The sequence below is a fragment of the Protomyctophum parallelum genome, assembly GCF_964188405.1.
Source record: "Protomyctophum parallelum genome assembly, chromosome: 15".
In the NCBI taxonomy this organism is placed as follows: Eukaryota; Metazoa; Chordata; class Actinopteri; order Myctophiformes; family Myctophidae; genus Protomyctophum; species Protomyctophum parallelum.
In genome coordinates, this window is record NC_139710.1 from 5,574,633 (window position 1) to 5,598,458 (window position 23,826).

At 41.9% G+C, this 23,826-nt stretch overlaps 1 protein-coding gene across 1 annotated transcript; it reads left to right on the forward strand.

The window, feature by feature from the left end:
- Positions 1-1,263: 1,263 nt before the first annotated feature.
- Positions 1,264-23,826, forward strand: hk2 (hexokinase 2). Its single transcript, XM_083784502.1, has 18 exons — positions 1,264-1,480; positions 3,402-3,564; positions 5,979-6,127; positions 7,506-7,625; positions 7,987-8,082; positions 8,236-8,335; positions 9,019-9,202; positions 9,418-9,591; positions 10,946-11,179; positions 11,354-11,658; positions 14,086-14,234; positions 14,708-14,827; positions 15,245-15,340; positions 15,518-15,617; positions 16,997-17,180; positions 19,006-19,161; positions 21,279-21,515; positions 22,105-23,826. Exons 1-18 carry the CDS (start codon positions 1,418-1,420, stop codon positions 22,247-22,249), a joined length of 2,775 nt encoding a protein of 924 aa, XP_083640628.1. The 5' UTR covers positions 1,264-1,417; the 3' UTR covers positions 22,250-23,826.

Here is a 23,826-nt window from a genome sequence, read left to right on the forward strand (position 1 = left end):
CGCAGGCTAAATTAGCGCCTCACGGCTGAATATCATTTTGTGAAAAAGGAGGGATAAATCACTGAATTGACTGAATTCAGTTGCTCAACTACCATTCCGTCCGTCCAACTTCAACGGTTAGTAATAGTAACTTATACGTGGTCCAAATATGTAGGCCTACTCAGTAGCTACTCACCCTCTGTCGCTCCTTTGCGTTGACCATTTCTCTTTTTTTCGCAGTTAACCTGTAGTCTTCAGCTACAACGTACAGGCCGTTTCTAGCTCGTTTGTATTTTACAATGTCACTGTACACAGGGAGCGCCGACTCGCCTGTAACACGCATTAAAATGTCACGCATCAATTCTTTACCAGGAACCTTCATTGTTAGTTTCTTACGGCTAATTGTAATTTGTGACGTCTCTTGGCCAATTTAGACTACTCTACTCTTGGACCGCAAATGTTGATGGGGGGGGGAACACACCTCTGACACGACAGGTAGGCCTACCGGACTCCACGTCGGCAACCGGAACAGTGGGCACCTGTTATTTCTGGACATTTATTTCGTAGCTATTTTAAATGATTTTCTATTTACATGCATTTTATAGACTAGGACACTAGGAGCCAACCAAATACATCTATATTTTTAATTTGTACATTTTAGATTTTAGGCCCTCTATTTCTACAAATGCAAGGGTAAATCTAGGTCTGATGATGTACCATATGCATGTTCACATAATTTTACATTTTCCAATGCATACAATTTAAAGTTACCTTTTAACAAAGCAAGCAAGCAAAAGTTAACAAAACGCTGCTTTTGAGTTGATTTTGTAAAAAGAAGCTTAATTGGGTAGACTAATAAATAATACACTGTGATTGGAACTGGCAGTAAACATCGGATGTGGGCAATTAGAAGAACATACAAACATTTGAGTAAAAATGTACACACACGACACGCACACTTTCCATATCCGCTTAAAATAACCACAGTACAACCCAACAAACACCCACCCCGGATGGCCGGATCAGACTAATTTTGCAGTGAGGTTTTTGAAGATGGAAACTGTCACTCCCTCCTGACTATGGGTTAAAAGTTCTGTTGGTTCACACCTCTATGGTTCACACTCATCTTGCATTGCATCTTGTTCCATCTTCCAAGTTCCCACATCCAATGCATCTACTGCGATCTACTGGGCAGAATGAGCGCTCCCTCGCTGTGGCCAATCACAATCAGTGACATTAATGACGCATTTGCAACAGCCAACTCAAATTACATAGGAAGTTCCTCCTCGTTGACTTCGGCAACATTGAAACAAGCTACACAAACAACACGTTAAAATCTAGAATAAGTTTATTATGAAGTGCAGTTGATAACTTTCAGGAAGAAGTTTGCTCATATATCGATAAACTAACTGTCTCCGTCACTCAAGGAGACACGAAAATGATAGCCTCGCATCTGTTGACGTACAACTTTACGGAACTTCATCATGAGCAAATACAAAAAGTAAGTACAGGGCAACATCTAACAAGACGCCTTTGGACACATTATAACCTTAGTATCCCGCCCAGTTTCTAGTTCAGTCTGTCTGTGATCAGTGTCTTGTCAAATTAAGAGTTTAAAAGTGCTACTGGCGCACTCGACACGTGAAGGTTTCCGTTTTGCTCAAGGACATGGCGTGGCGTCACGGCAGCCACCGTGACTCAGCTGTGGGTGGCGCTGGATGTAAAAAGGCGCAGTCTCTGTGTGAAGAAGATGAACAACACACAACAACACACAATATAGGGAGTGGAACATCTGGATGTAAATTTGTCTATTTTGTCCAAAATGTTGTTGAAAAATGGTCTTTTAATGTAAAGTATACATGATGTGAACATTCATATCAGACTTTAATTTGATCCTTCAACTTCTCGTGTATACCACAAAATGACTGGATATACAGGTTTTGTAGCAATTGCAGAAATATTAGACCTTAATTATCAAATATTTAAGCATGTACTAATGATGTATACTAACAGACTCAAATGTATTTTATCGAGTCGGACTTCTTTTCTGTCTAAGATAGTCTTGATCCAAGGCTATGAAATATCCCTTTAACACATCCCTTTTATCCCTTTAACACTGTTCTAAACGTCATTAACATATATTTCCCCCCCCAAAAAGTGTTAAGTGTTAAAAAAAAAGGGTTTTAAAGCTTTTAATGCAAAAAGGCTAACAATACCCCCCATGCACCTGCCTATCCTGTATGTGTATGAGTTTTCTCTCCTAATTGGATAAAAGACCCTGGTTACTGAGTAAACAATCTATAGCAGTGTTTTGTTTTGGAACCTAGAGAGATAAGCCATGATATTTTAGCTAGTTATTATGAGGTCATGTGCTGCTGTAGGGCAGTATCATCTATCGATTATCTTCATCTTCTTAACGATGGATAACCTTTTTGATTCATCAAATAATCGAGAAGCACGTAATAATAATAATATATGTAAGCACATACTTTATCGATCAAATCGATTACTTAGTTGATTAACTTTTGCACCCCTAATGTGCTGGGATATATATACAACGGTACCATATTCCATTCCTTGGGGAGAGCTCTGGCAGATAACATTGCACATGAGTTCACAATCTGAAAAGTCGCTCTAAACTTTTGTTATGGCTGCATTTAAGCTAGCTATCTCCAGTTTCTGATTATAATGAAGTATGGGCAGCCTGTTCCTGCCTACTGGAACATGTTCTGTCAGTGTATCAATTTTATTCAATGTGTTGCCCACCTTGTAGCCAAGGTGACTTGCTGTAATCCTCCTGGTCTCATTTACTCACAGTGGGTGCATATTATTGGATCGGCATATGGACATTTCTATTTACACTAGGTACTACAGTGACTGAGGTCACGGTAGCTGTGACTTTAGGCTTTATACTGCATGTCATAGGGAACAACGGTAAGTTCCAGTTTTACCTACTTAAATGAATGTCATTACTGGAATAGGGTTAGGTTTTAGGCATAGTCTTACTGAGGTTAAGGTTAGGAATAAGGTTAGGTTTAACCGTTTAAGCATAATTTACAAGGTTACTTTAGGAATACCAGGCCAGTTCCGCCGGCTGCACGCCCGAGGCGAGTTGGTAAAGGGGCGAGTTGTTTGGTATTCATGTGAAATAGTTTGAGAGGCACGGTCTTACCGCTTTATTCCTTAACTACACCCTCATACAGGAATGACTCGCTGTGATTGGATTGGTAGTTCTTCTTAGTCTTCTTTCAGTGCTTTTGCAACTATGCATACCTTTAACCCCACTAAAACTAAGAAACATTTGGTCGTCGGAAGGACAGTTGTATCTGTATTGCACTTAACAATAGAAGATCCATACTTGACTGACATAAAGACATAACCAGAAAATGTGATCTTCCTCCCTGCACCCCCACCAACATTAGGTGGACAAATATCTTCACCACTTGCGGCTGTCTGATCAGAGCGTGATGGACGTGTCTGTGAGGTTCCGACGGGAGATGGATAAGGGCCTGTGCCGTGACACCCACTCTACAGCGGCTGTCAAGATGCTGCCCACATATGTGCGCTCAACTCCTGATGGAACGGGTGAGTGTGGATAAACCAGGGGGGCAGTCAGACAGATATTTTGTGAAGCCACTAAGGAAATCGGGACTTCCTGAAAGTTCATATAATGGCCTGTTGTGGCGCTGTCATTGGGCCCAAAAAAGCCCATATCTCCATAGAGGTCCATGTATTTAGGCCCAACTTCACCTAGACTGTATTACCTTAAAAAACATGGTCATGAATACTTTCTGCTTTCAGTCACTAGTTTAAAGTCTCATGTCATAATATTATTTTATTTATTTATTTTTTTTACCATAAAGTCGCGTATGTTCTGAGGGGCGTGGCTACCGTTGCAGTCTATGATCGGGAGCCACCCCCCGTTCGAGTAAAAACCAACGAAGAAGAAGGGGGGAAGTCCCGCCTCGTTGTCTGGGCCAGCCAATGGCCAGCTGGGCCCAAACGGATCTAGAAAGATGGCGATTTACAATTCAAGGACTGACTGGCTTCATCTTATGTCCATATCAGACCCGGAGAACGCTTTGTCCATATTCTTTTTACAGTCTATGGGATAAACCTACCTTGGCAAGTGTGTGGGTGTGTGTATATAAATGATGCATTTATATAGCGCCTTTACCCAAGGCACTTTACATAGATTGTGCATTACATTCACACATTCATACACCGATGATGGAGGAAACCATGCAACTCACCAACCTGCAGATTAGGAGCAATTAGGGGTTCAGCGTCTTGCTCAAGGGCACTTCGACACTTAACTCTGGGGGAGCCCGAGATAGAACTGGTAACCTCCCGGTTGCCATCTGGCTGTTCTACCGGCCACTTTACCCCTGAACAACTGCCGTCCATATGACATATGACACTTGTTACTTACATTTGTGGGCACTAAGGAGGAAACATATAGAGATGTGTGTATATATATATATATATATATGTAGAGTGCAACCACTCCTATAGACAGCTATGTGTGTCCCTGGGTCTGTCCCTGGCTGGGTCTGTCAGAGCACCAACATAGCGTTATAGCGTTTGTTTACCACCAAGGCCCCTTTTCCACCGGTTGGTTCCCAATGGGAACCGGTTCAGTTCTTTTTGGTTTTTAGTCCATGAGCCAGAGCTACAAAATTGAAACATTAATTATGAATTGAGTAGGCAAAACCATACCTATATTAGATTGTTATCACCGTGAAACTTCCCCAATTGAGTACTTACATGAAGACAATGATCTATTGTATTCAAATCTTTACATTTTTAAATATGCAAATGAGGCATTATGTAGGAAAATATGCAAAATAATCGAAAATATGAAAAAGCTACTACTGTGGAAGGGTTATCATTTATTAATTTACTTGTATTGATCCTATAAACAATTTAATATAGGGTATAGTTTGCCCACCAATTTTGGAGCTCTGGCTCATGGACTAAAAACCAAAAAGAACTGAACCAGTTCCCAACCGGTGGAAAAGGGGTCCAATTGTCACTGGTGGTGGTACACACACACACACACACACACACACACACACACACACACACACACACACACACACACACACACACACACACACAGGCCAGGGATGAGGGCTTGTACAGTAATCATAAACTTTATTTATAAAGCACTTTTTAAAACAATGTTACAAAGTGCTTACCAATACAGGATAAAACAACAACAATAAACACATTTTAACACAAGTAAACAGGTGAACACAAAATAAAACAATCAATAATTCAAGTAAAAGCCATCGTGACCAAGTGGGTTTTTAGCTGTGATTTAAAAGAACTCAGTAAGGTGATGTGTCTTAGGGCCTCTGGTAGGGCATTCCACAGCGTAGGTGCACAGGCAGAGAAAGCCCGGCGGTCACCCATGGTGACAAGCTGGGTAGCCGGAACCTCCAGGAGAGGCTTGCTTGCCGATCTAAGGCTACGTGTTGGCCTATGGGGTTCCAGCATGTCTTTTATATAGATGGGGGCCAAGCCATGTAGTGCCTTAAAAGTGGTAATTAAAAATGTAAAATCAATCCTAAAATGAACAGGCAGCCAGTGGAGGGAGGCGAGGACAGGGGTAATGTGGTCACGCCTTCTGGAGTTGGTCAGTAATCTGGCTGCTGAGTTCTGGACCATTTGAAGACGGAATATAGTGAGTTGCAGTAATCTAAATGTGTTGTGATGAAAGCGTGGATTACCTTCTCAAGGTCAGGGAATGAGATAAATGATTAGATTTTTGCTATATTACGGAGTTGGAAGAGAGTATGTACAGCACAAGTACAGTACAGGAGCATTCACTTCAGACGGGTCTGATTTTTATTGTACGTGTGCGTGCGCATTTGACCTATGCTAGCATTTCATAATATTGGTGTTTCTGTCCACACAGGACGGATTGCTAAATCATAAAGAATTGCTTGCTCAAATCTTATTATTTCTTAAATTGTGTTTTTTGTCTCCTGAAGAGAAGGGTGATTTCTTGGCCCTGGACCTTGGTGGGACCCACTTCCGTGTGCTGCTGGTCAAAGTGTCGGCAAACGGCAAGCAGACAGTGGAAATGGAAAATCAGATCTACGCCATTCCAGAACACCTAATGAGAGGCTGCGGCTCAGAGGTTTGATGCTACACATGCATTTGATACAAATGGAAATACACCCACAAGGCAAACACAGACAGACACAGACTAGAGGTCTTCACAGGTCCAATATGACGGACCTGAACCCAAATAGACCCGTATAGAACCGTGACATACCAGAACTGGACCTGTACAAAACCAGAGGCCCCGAAATGCCCGAATGGGAACGTTCTTGAAAATTGCTAATGCTATAATTACAAGTTGTCCAGCTTTAAATAAGACCTAAACATAGCCTCACTTGTTGTTGCTGCTGGCAGCGCACCAGTCATAACGTGATGTTATACGTGATAATCCCAGTCAATCAATGCAGGCAGTTGGTAAATAAAATGAAATCCATGTTTCTTTAGATGTGTGTGTGCAATCCTTCTTAACCGTTGCTAAAGCTAATCATCATTTTCTGTCGCAGACATCATCTTTGGTGTTTCCATTGTGCTTTGCAGAGCATACCGGTAACAAAGTGCTATGACAACTTGTGACAGCCCATTTTGAACCATGAACAATCAATCAACTTTATGTAGACTCAGGGGTCCATTAAAAACAAATGACATAAACACTATACATAAAGAACACCCCTATAAAAAAGTCAGCTTTTACAATACATAGGTTTCCAAAAAGTAGACCGATATCTTGAAAATCTGAGGCGGGGGTTAGACGGCAGCAATAGAGTTGTGAGACTCATTCAGTCGACACATACATTTGTACATCAAGTTTCTCAATAGGGCATGAAAACTGACTCCCACATACATAACTACTCACTTGCACTGCTCCACCTTGGTTTTCTCGCATGCAATTGTTGTTGGAGGTATCAGTTGAACCAGGGAAATGTGTCTTCACCAGATGCTTTAACCCCTGTAGATGCCATCAGACATTGACAATGTGCTGTAACTATGATGCAACCTTTATTTTGGTAATGTCCTTCACAACAACTTTAAAATCTAAATGCCAAACTGCTGTTTGGTAAAGTTGTGTCCTTTTTGATGGAAGGTCATCATTCACTGCGGTCATAGTTCATCAACAACCCATGATGTGTGGCTAAATATTGGTCAGACATGGAGTGATTGCGCCTGATCATTTGACTGACACAAGCCTGGTTGTGGACACAAGAGGCAGTACTTGTCCTTATCCCATGGCCATGGTTCCTTTTCACCCAGATTCAAGAGAGTTGATTAAAGAATCAGTAGTCTATGAGGTAAACTCCGCACCAATACAATGTGAGTGACGCTAGAGGCAGAACTTGTAGTAATTCCACACTTTGTGACCAGGGTTCCTTTTCACACACAATCAAAACTAATTGGACCAAAATACCAGTATTTACCTTTACCTGTGTGAATGTGAATATGGTTTTCTTTTCCCATAGTTGTTTGACCACATAGCCGATTGTTTGTCTAACTTCCTGGATAAGATGGGGATAAAAGAGAGAAAACTTCCACTGGGTTTTACCTTCTCTTTCCCTTGCCAGCAGAACAAGTTGGATGAGGTGAGTGAGACACATTTGAACTATTGCACACTAACTGTATGTTTCACCTTTAACTGGTGCTTTTTATGAAGGAATTCTGGTTGTTGTTGTGGAGGCACTGCATCCTTCTGGTGGGGCCTTGTTACTGGCAGGTGAGCCAGAAGCAGTGGCAACACAGAAATGTGTGCGGAGGAATTCCTGTAATTGGTATATTGACTAAAAGAAGAAAGGAGTAACAAGGAGTAACGATAATTGGCTTCTATTTTTTTTTTTTTTCTTTAATGTGTCATAGGCATCAATTTATCCCTGTCACCCTACTCAACAGAAAGCACTCTGCTCCAATATGTTTGCCATGTTTACCTTAACTTCACCTGGTTTGCAGAGTATTCTGGTATCGTGGACCAAAGGTTTCATGTCGAGTGGTGTGGAAGGGGAGGATGTGGTCGGTCTCCTGAGGAAAGCCATCAAGAAACGAGGGGTAAGGACATATTCAATGTTATTCACCTTTGCTGGAACTTAATAAATAACCATTAACAGCACTCCTACTGTATGTACACATTCAAAACAAAATACCAACAGACAACATTTTCTCTTGATGTCTTATTTTTTTCCCTATTACTCCTCTTTGCAGGACTTTGACATCGACATAGTGGCGGTGGTTAATGACACAGTGGGCACAATGATGACTTGTGGCTATGATGACCATAACTGTGAGATTGGCCTGATCGTAGGTGAGTTCATCCACTCTGTCATACTTAATGTATGTTAACTTGAATGGAAAGATCTAAATCACAGATGCCATTGTTGACATGTGTGGTTTGTGGTTCTGCAATGTTCAGTGGGTACAGTACACTATATCATTCTAGGGGTTTGTTCCTATGGTGTTCAATTCCCACTGAGACCACTCGAGCTAAACATGAATGTTTCACTGAAATAAGCTGTTTACGTGGTCCATCAGATCGTAGCAACATCAAGGTCAAGATTGTTGTTTTCTAGCTTTCAATGCACAAGTCTATCTGCATGAAGACGCTGTCTCTATTTTAAAAAACAAAGGTTGTTTGATAAAGCTAGGGAATCCCTATATACAGTAATTTGTTGTACACCGTTTATCCTGATGTTGGAGTTTTGCTAAAGAACTAAAAATATAATATATAATGAAATAAACACTAAGGCAACACACCTCTCTGAATATCCCCAATTTAACTAGACTAGTAGGATATTTCAGAGGTTTCATTATCCATGGAATGTTTTCTTAATATAGTTTTTCTCTACATATTTACCATTACAGACATTTTCACCATAAAGCAGTCGTTAAAGTACAACAATAGTTGTTTAGGACCTTCTAACAAGACCTTCCAACAGGACAACATCTCTAACTTTTACTTTTACTAATACTTCTTTATCAACCCTACAGGAACAGGCACCAATGCCTGCTACATGGAAGAGATGCGCAACATGGAGATGGTAGAGGGTGATGAAGGGCGGATGTGCGTCAACATGGAATGGGGAGCTTTTGGAGATGATGGGGCCCTGGAAGACCTGCGCACTGACTTTGACCGGGAGATAGATGCCACCTCCCTAAAACCTGGCAAGCAGTTGTGAGTGCATGTTTACCATCATTTTGTACATAACTGGTGTTACTTGGGCTGAACAAGATCATTTGGATAAAGCCTTGTGTATTTTATCCCAGTAATCAGCAGGGGGAGTGTTTTCAGCATGTTCTTGCCTACACACCAAGGCGACATCATATCCAAACCAAATCAACAATAATAACATTTGACTCTTTTCTTTCCCTCTGTTTCATGTTGTTTAGGTTTGAGAAGATGATCAGTGGTCTATACATGGGGGAGCTGGTCCGACTGATCCTGGTGAAGATGGCTAAGGAGAACCTGCTATTCCAGGGACAGACAACACCAGATCTCCTCACCACTGGACGATTCCACACCAGCTATATGTCAGCCATTGAAATTGACAAGTCATTTTCAGGGTGTGTACAAAATGTTTTTAACTTATGCATGTATGTGTGAGAGTGCACTCTAACCTGGTCTAACATCTGGCGCAGTCCTCCAGCTCATTAGTTCCCCATTATTTAAAGTGAGCAATACAGTAGATATTATTCTGATAACGTGCATGCAGATTTTAGGCGAAATGTTCACTTCCTGGTTGTATCCGTCTCCTAGCCATAGACATAAAATGGTAGAATAAACTCAGCAACAAACGTTTGAAAACGTAACTTTGGTTCATTATTTCTCCACTTTAATAATACCAATTGGTATTGTATTTTATGTCCTTAGTTGTAATCATTGATTAGTCACCTTTACAATGAGGTATAGCTTGTAAGGATCAGGCATTCGTGGGATGAGCAACACAGCTAAACGTGTGGGTAGCGCCTCCAAAAGATTTGACAAAATGGCAAGTGGTTGGTATTCAGCCTTGCTTTTAGTTGCTTAGTGGATTGGATGATTGTACTCTCACACAGTAATAAGGTAAAAAACAACACGTATTTGGTTCGATCCCCGGCCAGGTCATACCAAAGACTGAAAAAAATGGGACCCAATGCCTCCCTGCTTGGCACTCAGCATTAAGGGTTGGATTGGGGGTCAAATCAACTATGGATGATTCCCGAGTGCGGCATGGCTGTGGCTCACTGCTCCAAGAAATTGGTCAAATGCGGAGAACAAATTTCACTGCGGTAACGTGTGTGACAAATAGTACGACTTTGACCTTGAAGACATTGACTTGGCCGTCAATGTATTAAACACAATCCATGCCAATACATTTCAATATAAACACAGACCAGGTGCCAGCATTTCTATTGTTTCTATTTTTATTATCTTTTAAACGTAAAATTACGTCTTGGCACAGGGGGTTATAGTGCTTAAAACGTAACCTGATGTTTCCTGGCTTGGATTGGGTTAATACAAATAAGAAACTGTGTAAAAGTAGCCGCTGCCTCTTCATATTTCAGCACAAAGAGGAGTACAGTGACGGGAAGAAAAATACTATTTATTTCAATAAGAAGCCTATACTTTACTTCTGACAAAAGCTATTTTCAAAGAGCTCTCCTCTCCTCATCTAAGAAATTATTTTTCTTTGTGCAACGTACAAGTAACAGGCCATCAATTGGCCTCTGCATGGATCTGTCATGCATTAGAATACAAAATCAAAAGTCAGAAATTGCCCCCAAGAAGCTTGCACAATACATTTTAGACCTTGAGACACGTTGTACAGTACCATAGATTGTCTAAATATGGCCCTTATCCTTGTTTGTTCATTAATCAATTGATCATTATACTTAAAATAATTACATTTTGTTTGTTGTGTTGTTTGCTCTCTAACAGGGACAAGGAGGGTCTGATGGGTGCTGAGACAGTGCTCCGGGACCTGGGTCTGGAGCCATCAGCTGAGGATTGTGTAACGACCCAGAGGGTGTGTCAGATTGTGTCGACGAGGGCCGCCCACCTATGTGCTGCCTCACTGGTTGCCGTGCTGCGGCAGATCAGGGACAACAAGGCAGCAGAGAAGCTCCGCACCACCATTGGGGTGGACGGGTCTGTCTACAAAAACCATCCGCAGTAAGTGACAGGCACAGGCTTTGAGCTTGCTATAAATGCATGAAATCTCTGTGTGCGTTAGGGCTGTCAGTGCAAAGGTTTTGCTAGTGGTGTTCCTGGTGTATAAGGAATTCCTTACCATTTGACTTTTTACCATTGCTATTCTACCCTAATCCACTCCGTTGTTCTCAAAAGGTTTGCAAGAAGGCTCAACAAGATGATGCGGCGGTTGATGCCAGACTGCGATGTACGTTTTCTGCGTTCAGAGGATGGCAGTGGGAAGGGAGCAGCCATGGTGACAGCAGTTGCCTACCGCCTGGCCATGCAGCATGCCGAGCGCCAGTGCATACTGGACAAGTTGCGACTTAGCCATGAACAGCTGCTGGAAGTGAAGAGGAGGATCGGTGAAGAGATGGTGCGAGGCCTAGCCAAGGAAACCCACCAGGTAGCCAGTGTCAAGATGCTGCCCACCTATGTCCGTGGAACACCAGATGGAACAGGTTTGTTCATCAGGTTCACAGTAACGGGTTGATAAATGTGGGGGCTTGAAAGCGATCTTCATTTAAATATCACACGCTTAAAAAAAACTCTGTTAGAGGCATTGTACCCATTGCGTTTATGACATAGAAAAGTGGAATTCAGCCAAGGAAAGGTGGATATTTAACGTTGCAAATCCAATCGAACTAAAAAGTGGCATTAAAGGAGAATTTCATGCTAGAAGTCTTTCTTACCTTTCGTTGCCGTTGTTTGGTAAGGCAAGGCAAGGCAAGGCAATTTTAATAGCACCTTTCATACACAAGGCAATTCAAAGTGCTTTACAGAATAAAAACAAATACAGAGTGCAACAGTGCACTTTAAAATGAATATAATACTCAATTCTCTTAGTCTTAGGACTGGTGTAATATGGTCATATTTTCTAGTTTTTGTCAGGACTCTAGCAGCAGCATTCTGAATTAGTTGGAGCTTTGTTTGAAATTCCTGTGAGCAGACCATTGCAGTAATCCAGTCTAGACGAGACTTCACTCTTTACGGCTGGAACACAGCAACAGGGTTACTATGCAGTAAAGTGTCATGCTACACATACTGTTGACATTATGAAGAGAGGATTTATAAAAATAAATGGATTGCAATGGAAATAAGCGAATTAGCACTAAAACCCATCACCCCATTATGGTGGGGTAGGGGAAATAGCCAATAATGCGTTTTTGCACAAAATGACACCTGGACCACTTTTGTGCGGACCTAACAACTGCAACGAAAGGTAAGAAAGCCTTCTAGCATGGAATTCTCCTAAAGGAAGTGAGAAGCATGTGATCTGTAAATAAATACATAATAAATCACTGATGCTATAAACAGACAGAGAATAAACGTTCACTTCTAGCCATCAATGACACTTTAAAAGAGAGAAATTAAAACCTGAGAACTAAATAACATGGCATGGATGCACCTGGGACAAATCCTCAGTGATGTATCCCAACTCCCAAGGTCATCACCTGGGACAAATCCTCAGTGATGTATCCCAAGGTCATCACCTGGGACAAATCCTCAGTGATGTATCCCAAGGTCATCACCTGGGACAAATCCTCAGTGATGTATCCCAAGGTCATCATGGATGCACCTGGGACAAATCCTCAGTGATGTATCCCAAGGTCCCATTAGGGAAAGACAGGGTCACACAGTCCGCCGCCCCCGTACTACTCTGCCAACTCTGCTAGGAGTTCTGGCGCGAATACAAATATTTGACCCCCTGCTTATACAAGACGGAACTATGTTCCCATAAGCAGCCCGATGCATTTTTTGCAAACCATTTTTTCACCCAGTGTTAATTATCTAATGTAATCCTGGGCGCTACACCTCCTCTGCCAACCTGGGGGGGCAGTGGACACACCTCATGCTTCCTCAAATGCATGAGCATCTCCAAGCTGCTTCTTTTGACCTGAGGGGGACCAGTTCTTTCCCCTCCATCAGGTGCCCCGGCTGGCCAGGGGGAGGTAGTTTAGAGACCAGGATTACTGCATGTTGTTTGTGAGGGTACCTACCCTAGGCGACACAGGGAAAACATGCTCCACACAGAAAGGCCCTTTCGCCAACCCCGCCTCAGGTTTGTGCACTCAAGAGAGAACACGGCCACAGCGCCCACAGCGTCCCCAGCGTCAATCAAACCCAGGACCTTCTAGCTGTGAGGCGACAGCACTACTACTGTAACTGTGCTACCGTGCCCCCAGGAATTGATAACCTTTGTCATCTTGTACATGAATCACATCAAAATGTTTTAATACAGAAATGTCCCAGAGGTCAAAAAGGGGTGCAGTACTTAGTTTAGACAGTTTTTGGTTTAGACTAGTCATTGGTTAGACTAGTCATTAGTCCTACAACTACAACCTATCTCAAACCCTCACCCTAAACCTAACCTCCCACGGGGCAGCACACCTAAACCTAACCTTAACCCATGTCTAACCAATGACTAGTCTAAACTAAGTATGCACCCCGTCAAGAAGGCCAAAATAACTGAGGTTCAAAATTGTGGCATGACCGCAGAAGGAACAAGATCTTGTAATGGAGCCAGATCTGTTGTCATTGTTTATTTGATAACTGTCTCTTGTTTACCTATCACATTGCAAATCAGTTACATTGTTTTTAATTGATAGATTTGAGTAATTATAACACCTGTTAACCCTGTTAATTTAAAACATTTGGAAATGCCTTTTAGGGTTTGACATCCATGGTCTAGAAAAGGACTGTGATGAGAATGAAAAATGACTTGTGAACATCCTACCTGACATGTGTGGGTGGCTCTTTGTGTTGTCATATGTTCCATATCCTACCTGACATGTGTATGTGGTTCATTGTGTTGTCATATGTTCCATATCCTACCTGACATGTGTATGTGGTTCATTGTGTTGTCATATGTTCCATATCCTCAACAGAAAGTGGTGACTTCTTGACTCTGGACCTTGGTGGCACCAACTTCTGTGTGCTCTTGGTGCGAGTAGAAAGTGGCGAGAGGCGTAACGTGGAGATGCACAACAAGATTTATGCCATCCCCCAAGACATCATGCAGGGCACAGGGGAGGAGGTGGGTCACTCTTGTCAATTGACCTTTTTACACCTGCCAACTGCTTGCCCAGGCCAGTGGCTCGGGAGGCAGATTGGCCGCTTGGGAACCGGAAGGTTCCCAGTTCGATACCGGGTTCCCCCAGAGTTGGTGTCGAAGTGTCCTTGAGCAAGACACTGAACACTAATTAATATTTATATCTTGCTCAATACTTAGTATAGATTTGTACTGATTGACTCAAGTGTAGTATAACCTTGTAGTGATGTTGCACTAGTGATGCAGGCTACAAGGAAACCGCCATGACTGAGCCACAGTACAGCTGAGTATTGTATGGAAACGGCAGACAAATTTCCCATCTTGTTTTAAGCTACGTGAGCAGTGTACAACGCCCCAATGTGGACCTTTCAAGGAATGTCATGAGAAGTCTAGAGAAGTCATGAAAACGATTGAAAATGTGTTAACGTATGACTTTCTTCCCCCTTTTTTTCTGCTAGCTCTTTGACCACATTGTGCATTGCATTGATAACTTTCTGACGCATATGGGAATGAAAGGAGCGTCCTTACCTCTTGGCTTCACCTTCTCCTTCCCCTGTCAACAAAATAAACTGGATGAGGTAAGACTATGTCTAATGCTTGTACTGTGAGAAATTGTCCTAGTGTAAAATAAGGACAACATCGTTAAGCATGCATCATTGATTAGGGGATGGGAAAGAGTATTATTTAATCTTTATTAATACATTTTTAGGTTGATTATTCTTGATAATATTTTGGTTATTACTTACTATGCTAATTATGTTTGACCATATTTTTCTTGTATTCTGCTGTTTGTTTGCTCAAAATCTCCTTAGATGCAAATGTATAAAAGTATTATACATTAAAAGGATAGCCCAGTGAGTGAGTTATCACTGGGCCAATTATGAGCAAAATGCCAAATTACACACACACACTCACACACTCACACACTCACTCACTCACTCACTCACTCACTCACTCACTCACTCACTCTCTTTCATTCATTTATTTGGTTCCAGGGCATTTTGCTGAGATGGACAAAGGGTTTCAGAGCCAGTGGCTGTGAGGGGCAGGATGTAGTCACACTGTTGAAGGATGCCATCCACCGCAAAGAGGTAACGCATGCACACACACATGCAGCCATACACGTACTGTATGAACAAACATTTCATACAAGATACCAGTCATGGCTGTTTCCTTGTACACATTTCATACAAATTTAGTTTGTTGTATTAACCTGCAGTGTTTGCATGAAAATTGCATTAAAGTGGGTTTGTCATCAATGCCATCAGGAGCTTGATTTGGACGTAGTAGCATTGTTGAATGACACAGTGGGGACAATGATGACTTGCGGCTATGAGGATCCTCTGTGTGAAGTGGGACTCATTGTAGGTGAGTTGTTTCTTACCCCAAATTTACATTCTGAGGTTGTTGGGGAGGGATGGGTATTGGGACTTGGGAGTCAACTAACAATATGCATTGAAATACAGGAGTTTAATGCGATACGTATCCAGATACGATGCGACGCACATGACCAAATTGCCTAACCTGACTCCGCCAGATTGCGGCAGTATTGAGTTCACAAGTTCCCTCCTCCTGCCTGGATCTGGGCTCTCTCAAGCAGAAACGATAAACCGGAAGCAGCGGGACAAAAATGATGATGTATCCATAATCATTTCGAGTTGTAGTCCTGTTAGGTTGTGTTTACATTTGCACTGTGGCAGCGCTTCAATACCTCATCAGTATCGCGTTGATCCCGCCTCTAGCGGCCACACACGGCCGCATATGTCTCCCTGTGATGGACCAGATGGGAGCAGGAGGAGGAACTCACTGCTGCCACCAGCTGGCGGAGTCGGGTTACAAATTGCCACCAGATAAAGCAAAACAAAAATCCTCTAGATATGGCTATGATTTGAGAGTGGCAGGGGCTAGCTTTACTTTCACTGGCATCTTTTCGTACCCTCTTGGTCTCCTCTCAATTCTTTCTTGCTTCAGAGGGACTTACCAGTAAGGGTAGTAGTCATTGCAATACAAATGCAGACATTTTATTAACCCATTCTGACCTGAGATCAGATTCATACGAGGTTTCCGCCGGACACACACTGGTCTGATGAACCCATTCTGACCTGAGATCAGATTCTAAAAATGTCAGTCGCTCTTCGATTTAAAAAAAATAGCAGACCTACAAGCTCGTATCGCGCCACTCGGTGGCGCGATATGAGCTTGTAGATCTGCTATTTTTCAATAGCTAAAGCATAACATGATGCCAACACCAAAATGGGTGCCCGGTCAGAATGGGTTAAAAGGGTCCTTATACTTTTCCTTATTTTCTGTCTTATTATTTATATAATGTTGGCCGTTCAGACATTCAAGTTTCAAATGTGAGGTAAACTAAAAACATGTTCAACTTTTATTTTAGACCGCACAGGCAATTAATACACGAGCAGAATGGCTCTTATGACGATAATCAATATGAACATAAATTGGATAATGAACATAAATACTCAATTCAAGTATTAAAATTAGGACGAGTCATGGCACGCTCCCGACTTTATCACAAAGTGGCTGCTCAGATTCTGTTCCAATCATTACTTAACAGAGAGCTTAAGTTACATATTATTATTTGAATAAGTGGCCTTGTTCAAATGTAACGATTCATGTTATAACACATAAATACTGAGTACATTGATAAACACTGCCCGGTTTTGAGTAGTGCAGGGTTTTGAGTAGCGATAACAACCTCACCTCACTTCCAATTCACATCCATGCAGGGACAGGCACCAACGCCTGTTACATGGAAGAAATGGAGAATATAGAGTTGGTGGAAGGCGAGGAGGGGAAAATGTGTGTCAACATGGAGTGGGGTGCATTTGGAGATGGCGGAGAGCTTGATGATTTCTATACCACGTTCGACTGTGCCGTGGACGACAGCTCAGCCTTCCCAGGCAAACAGAGGTATCTGTACTGATCTTGAATGAGAAAGGGGACACCTCAGCTGACACCTCAGCTGTGATTGCACCCAGGGAAGCCTGCGCGGATTTGTGTCTACAGCGTGGCTCCAAATGGGCCAGCAGTCTAGAAGAGGGTTGGCCTGTATTTGCGAACGCAGTGAGCCACTTACTATGACAGCAAGGGCTGAATGTCTGTGTGTCCCGCTGTTACACCACCCGCCCGCCACCAGAGGGCGCAGCTGTAGCACACACACACACACACACACACACACAGGGCGCAGCTGTAGCACACACACACACACACAACCACACACACACGAGCTGTGTTCGCTTCCCGCGTTTGCGCGTCTTACTTGTTGTATCTCACCAATCACAGTCCCCACAAAACTAGACTATAAAGCATAGCAGTGGGTGTGGTTTTCTGGACCCACTGAAAACTCTCCAATACATTTATCCCATAGAGATTTACAAAAACATATTATAATATAAATTAGCCTAGACTAGAATCAAGCCATCAGAATCCTGGTGAGTCATGACCATAAAACCATTGATTCTGTGAAGAAACAAATGTAGTACTACATTTACATTTCTTTTTCACAGAATCAAAGGTTTTATGGGCATGATTCACCAGGATCCAGGATGGCTTGATTCTAGGCTTAAAATAATTGATATAAATATTTTTGTAAATCTCTATCTGAGCCAAGTCTCCTGAGGAGGCGCGTCTGAAGCCTGCATATCCGGACGAAAAAAAAAAACAACTCGCTGATCAGCCTGCGTCGGGGGCCACTGACATCTAGTTACGCCACTGTTCACACCAGAAAGCCTTACTGCGATTAAAACGAATCCACACCTGCCAAACAAAGCGCGCGTTCCGACAATGTGCAAATTGTCGGAGATTGAGATTGAGGACAGTGCAGTAATTCAAAGTGAATTGATTTATCATTCAATTAAACATCTCATTTGGCTGGGTACACACTAGAATCCTCTCAGGGCCCCTGGGGTCCCCAATCCCCAGTTCTATACTGTACCATAAGTCATAGGATGGCTGAACTTGATGTATAAATCGCTACATCTAGAGGGGAAGGTGGTCTGTTGTGTACCAAAAGTAAGTAACTGTGACCCAGACATCACAATCACTGCTTTGTCCATACTTTGACATGTTTATTGATGCTTTTTTGTTAACTTTAAATGCTGGAAATTGAAATGATGTGGGAAAACATATAATTTGGCATTCTCATAAACACTAAATATGTTCTATACACAAATCCGTGTTTGAACAGCTAAATGTGCCCCACTGTAACTTTCAGAGGGTGGTGTGTCAAGGTGATGTGTCATGCATGTAAAATATGGTGGATGTAGCGGGAGTTTAGATCTTTCTAGCAGTCATAGTCAGACTTTCTTTTGACTGTTTCACAATCTGCCAAAATATACAGTATCTGAAGTTTACCTGTGGTGAAAAGTAATGCTCCCCTTAAAATTGGGCAAAGTCTCCTCGACATTTACGTCATACTATTGTAGAAATGTTAATCAGGCTCACTCAGAATAATACATTTTGTAGTTGCAGAGAGAGCAGACTACGTCTGAAACATTCACATTAAGTAGTTTTCAGGGTAAAGGCAGGATTACAAAATAAATCAGACTATGCTCGTCGAGACACTTGATTATGCCCTGAAGTATAACATCTGTGCAAAAGTACGCTTTGTGAATGAGGCCCAATAAGCCACTGTATTTCAATTAACAATCTCTACCACATTTCTACCAAATCAAATAACAGAACCTGTCATCATATCGGTTTGAGTATCTCTTCTATATTTGTCATCCCGTGTGAGGTATGAGAAGATGATCAGCGGGATGTACCTGGGGGAGGTCGTCCGGAACGTGCTGCTGGAGTTCACTGCCAAGGGCCTGATATTTAGAGGCAGGCTATCTGAGCGCCTCAAGACTCGAGGCATCTTTGAGACCAAGTTCCTGTCACAGATTGAAAGGTGAGCGCAGCTGACTGAATGTTGACTTCTCTCTTGCTTTCTTCTTTACTCCTTTAGGGCTGCAAGTATTGAATATTTTTTCACAAACCCTTCTTTGATTAATCAAATCAAAAATGTAACCGCTTTTGAGAACTGAGAAGCGTGTTTTCTTTTTTGTAAATATGTTTATATACAGCAGTTTTAAGTATTGGACCCTCGTCTGGTTCTGGTGTGTGACGACCCGGTTGATTATTTCCTTGGTTCGGCGGCGGACAGACAGACGGGCCGGCCCGGGAGAAGATTAACATGACACGAGACTGGTCACATAAAAACGTTCACAAAGTTTATTACACATTACAGAATCATATCTAGCTCTGGATCCTGGTGTCCTAATGACGTGCCACTGAGACATAACAACAATTGGCTAGCAGCAAGTTGACCTTGCTCTCTGAGCTGTCTCCAGTGGCTAACAGTCTGTTACACTCCAGGCAGTACACAATACATATCAAGTACATTGCATATTCACGTACAAGTACACATCATGTTGTATACTACAACAATCACAATTGCAACGTCAATCTTCAAAGTCGTTCGATCACAGAGTGTGTTTTTTTTTTAATGGTTTTGCTTTTTTGTCAATAAAACATCAATCAATGCATTTTGAACAGAATATTTAAATGTGAATATTCAAGAAAGTCAATATTGGTGTAATGTAGATGCATGCCCATAGATTGAGCCAGTGTCGGTAATTAAATATTATCTTTTTTGGAACTTATTGTAGTGGTAGATCTTTGCTTGCACTGTTACACATTGGAATAAAAAGTGCTCATGGGCTAGAAAAAGTTGGTGCACATTGATATACAGTATCAATGGATTCATTAACCACTTAAGTGTTATTTTACACTTACAATATCAATTACAATTTTTACACTTAACAATATCATCATATCATATCATACTACTATAATTCACTCAATGTCTGAATGTCTGTCTGTCTGAATCACTACCTGCACCAATCGCTCTGACTTTTCACACAGGCATTGACCATAATATTACGGAGGTCTTAACGAAGCCCTTTTTTCACTTTAACAAATTATTGATAAATAATAATGTATTAGTGCATTGAAATTACCCATCCACTTACATGGGAAAATGCGAAAACTCACATCAAGTATTTTTCTCTCAGAAACCGTCGGAGCTACAGTTACAACACTTGGAGGGGAGGTTCATAATAATTAGTAAAAGTAATGTAATAAATAATTACATCTATCTGCCTCATGGTGGCGCTATAACAGCCCACTTTATATTTCACCTTATAACTCTTAAACTGTAGGTCGTACATGCAATACAAAATTCACTTTCCCTGGATTCCTTGGATCATGACGCATCTCCCCAGCATCTGTAGGCCACGCCCATTTGCGTCAGGATAGAATTTCCACCATTTTGACTTTTCTTTAACACACTTTTTGCTCTTCCACCTACAGCTTCTGTGCAAATCTCACAAAAAACGGTACACATGATCTCTGGACCTATCCGCAAATGCGGAATTTTAAAACGTTTATTGCAAAAACATGCTTTTTGGGGGATAAATCCGCTGTTTGCTCTATAGCCAGACAGGACAACTCATTCCTTGAACCGCTAGTAAGGAATGAGTTTTGACCTGATGAGTAGAACTATCAAAAAGAATAGCAAGCAAAACCCAATTATATTCCAAACTCCTCGCAAAAGTTCGGAAATTGAATTTGGTCGATTATATTTCCCCTTTAATAATACCAATTGGTATTGTATTTTATATTGTTTTTATTAGTCACCTTTACAACGAGGTACATCTTGTAAGGACCAGGCATTCGTTGAACTTGCAACACAGCTAATCGTGTTCAAATTAGCTATAGACGATTTAGCTTCCTGATAATTTTGGGGTACATTTTGGGGTCTTCAAAATAAAAGTCGCCGCTATATCCAGTGGCAGTGTCGGAACACAGACAATACAATAACCAAAGTTACGTTTCTGAACGTTCTTTGACGAGTATACAGTATATAGCATGAGCTTGTAGATTGGCTACTCTGGGCAAATGTTTCCCCAGGATAGGCATGGTCTGGTTCTTAACCCTTTGGTTGGTTCTGCTCGTGTCTCTAAGTGACCGACTGGCCCTGCGGCAGGTGCGCTCCATCTTACAACACTTAGGCCTCACCAGCTCCACCTGCGATGACGGCATCCTGGTGAAAGAGGTGTGCAGTGTGGTGTCACGACGAGCAGCTCAGCTGTGCGGTGCAGGCCTCGCTGCAGTCGTGGATAAGATCCGCCAGAACCGCCACCTGGAGCGGCTCCGCATCACTGTGGGAGTGGACGGGACCCTCTACAAACTACACCCACAGTAAGGGGGTGGATTTTTGTGTGTAGTTGTTGGTGGCCAGCAATATTCTATGCAACCAGGGGGAGAGGGGCGTTAGGTGTTAAGGGACACCTCAACATTGTTGGGGTCAGGACTCTAACCTGGGACCTTTGTTTTCCACTATGGCCACCTTACGTACAAGTGACAAACTTGTACGTCAATTTAGAAAGACGTACTGTATTCTCACATCTAAGAAATTACTGGATATTCTCAAGAAGTGATTAATTTCACCCATAATGAGTCATTATGACAACACTAAGTATAAGACATGTCTTATCTTGTACTACTATTTACTGCATGTATTTTAACACATTCTAATGCTGTGTGTGTGTGTGTGTGTGTGTGTGTGTGTGTGTGTGTGTGTGTGTGTGTGTGTGTGTGTGTGTGTGTGTGTGTGTGTGTGTGTGTGTGTGTGTGTGTGTGTGTGTGTGTGTGTGTGTGTGTGTGTGTGTGTGTGTGTGTGTGTGTGTGTGTGTGTGTGTGTGTGTGTGTGCGCGTGCGGGGTCTTCTCTTCTCAACGAACTCGCCACCCCTCTCCCCCACCTCCCTTTTATCTCTCCACTCAAAACAGTTTCTCCAGCATCATGAAGGAGACGGTTGTAAGTTTGGCACCACAGTGCGAGGTCACTCTGTTACGATCAGAGGACGGCAGCGGGAAGGGAGCAGCGCTCATCACAGCTGTGTCCTGCAGGATCAGAGACGCAAGGCAGCGCTGACGCACTAATGACTCCCTGGTCAGTGACAGGCAAGCAGACCTGAATGTCCATTCAGAGATCTCCTGAGCCGAGGAATTGACCAGGGGTGGTCTGAGGGAAAGACTTTACTGTGTTTTACATGCCACCGTTGATAATCAAAAAGCGGACATACAGTATAGTATCTCTTTGATTGCAGTTTGATTTTCATGGTTTTGACTTCTGTGTTAATTTGTCTTGTGTGTGAATCTGTGTACATTACATGCCAGTGTGTAGTAATGTGTGCATCAAGACATGAAACAGTTGTTTGGTTCTGTGGCATGGGTGCAATCAATAGATTTTCTCTCCTTTATTTAATTTTTTTTAAATCATGTTTTCCCTACTGTATATGGATTGTTGAACTTGAGTCATATTTAAGAAGAGCACATGACTAGATAGCAGAGCCTTGAGCGAGGAAGCGTACCTACTCTACATAATTCTCCATCATTTGTATTTGTTGTCTCCTCTTGTCTTGTTGCACTTTATATGGGAACAGAAAGTCTGACCGATCACATCTGTGGGATCTCAATTGATAATTTGTAGATTTTTACAATTATCTAGAAGAATCTCATACTGTACGTGCTTAACCCTAGCATCACTATTCTAGATCTTAACATTCAGCAAAAATAGCTGATCTACAAGCTCACAGCGCATTGCAATGTGAGTCATTATGACCTTGCAGACCAGCTATTTCACTATATTCACACGGTGGCCATTTTGCACTTAAAGGGATAGTTCAGATTTTTTTTGTGGTTGCGACTGTATCAATTGATTGCCTGACTCCCGTAGTGGGAGTTCTGCTCTGGTTTTGGTGAAATATTAAGTAGTTCTGGTCATTTTGTGGGGGGCATTAAAATTAAATTAATCCACAAAACTAACGTAATTTGTATTGTTGACGTTCGTTAATTTTTTACCCCTCTATCACACAGAACTATGTATTTTTTGTGTCCATATCACTACGCTCAAAAAATTGTTCTGTGTGATAGAGGGGTCAAAGTTGAATGAAAGTTGCGCTAATATTTTAGAAATGGGTCAACAATACAAATTATGTTAGTTTTGTGAATTAATTTACTTTTACTGCGTGGCCCCAGTGCACCCCAAAAAAATGACCGGAACTACTTAATATTCACCAAAACCAGAGCAGAAATCCCACCACGGGACTCGAGCGATCAATTAATACAGTTGCAACCACTAGATTAATGGCAAGTATTACATACAGCTTAAGTTTAAAAAATTGGAACTATCCCTTTAAGTCATACTTGGCGGGGTGGCATTTCTTCCAAACCGCAAATATGACGCCAGAGCAAAACGGCTGTTGTGTGAATACAGTCATTTGTCTGCAAAGTTATTTGGTGTACAGCAAAAATGGGAGGGGCCTAGTATCGATCCATTGGTGATACTGTCAATTAATTATTGGGCGTAAGTTGTTAATATAAGTCAGCCCCTTTAGAAATGTGTGTAACGCTGTTTATTTTGTTGTCCCCCTTATTAAGATCATTTTTATTCATTCAGTAATTCTTAAAACGTTAGAATATATTTGTAATTCCTTTTTTTTGTCTTTT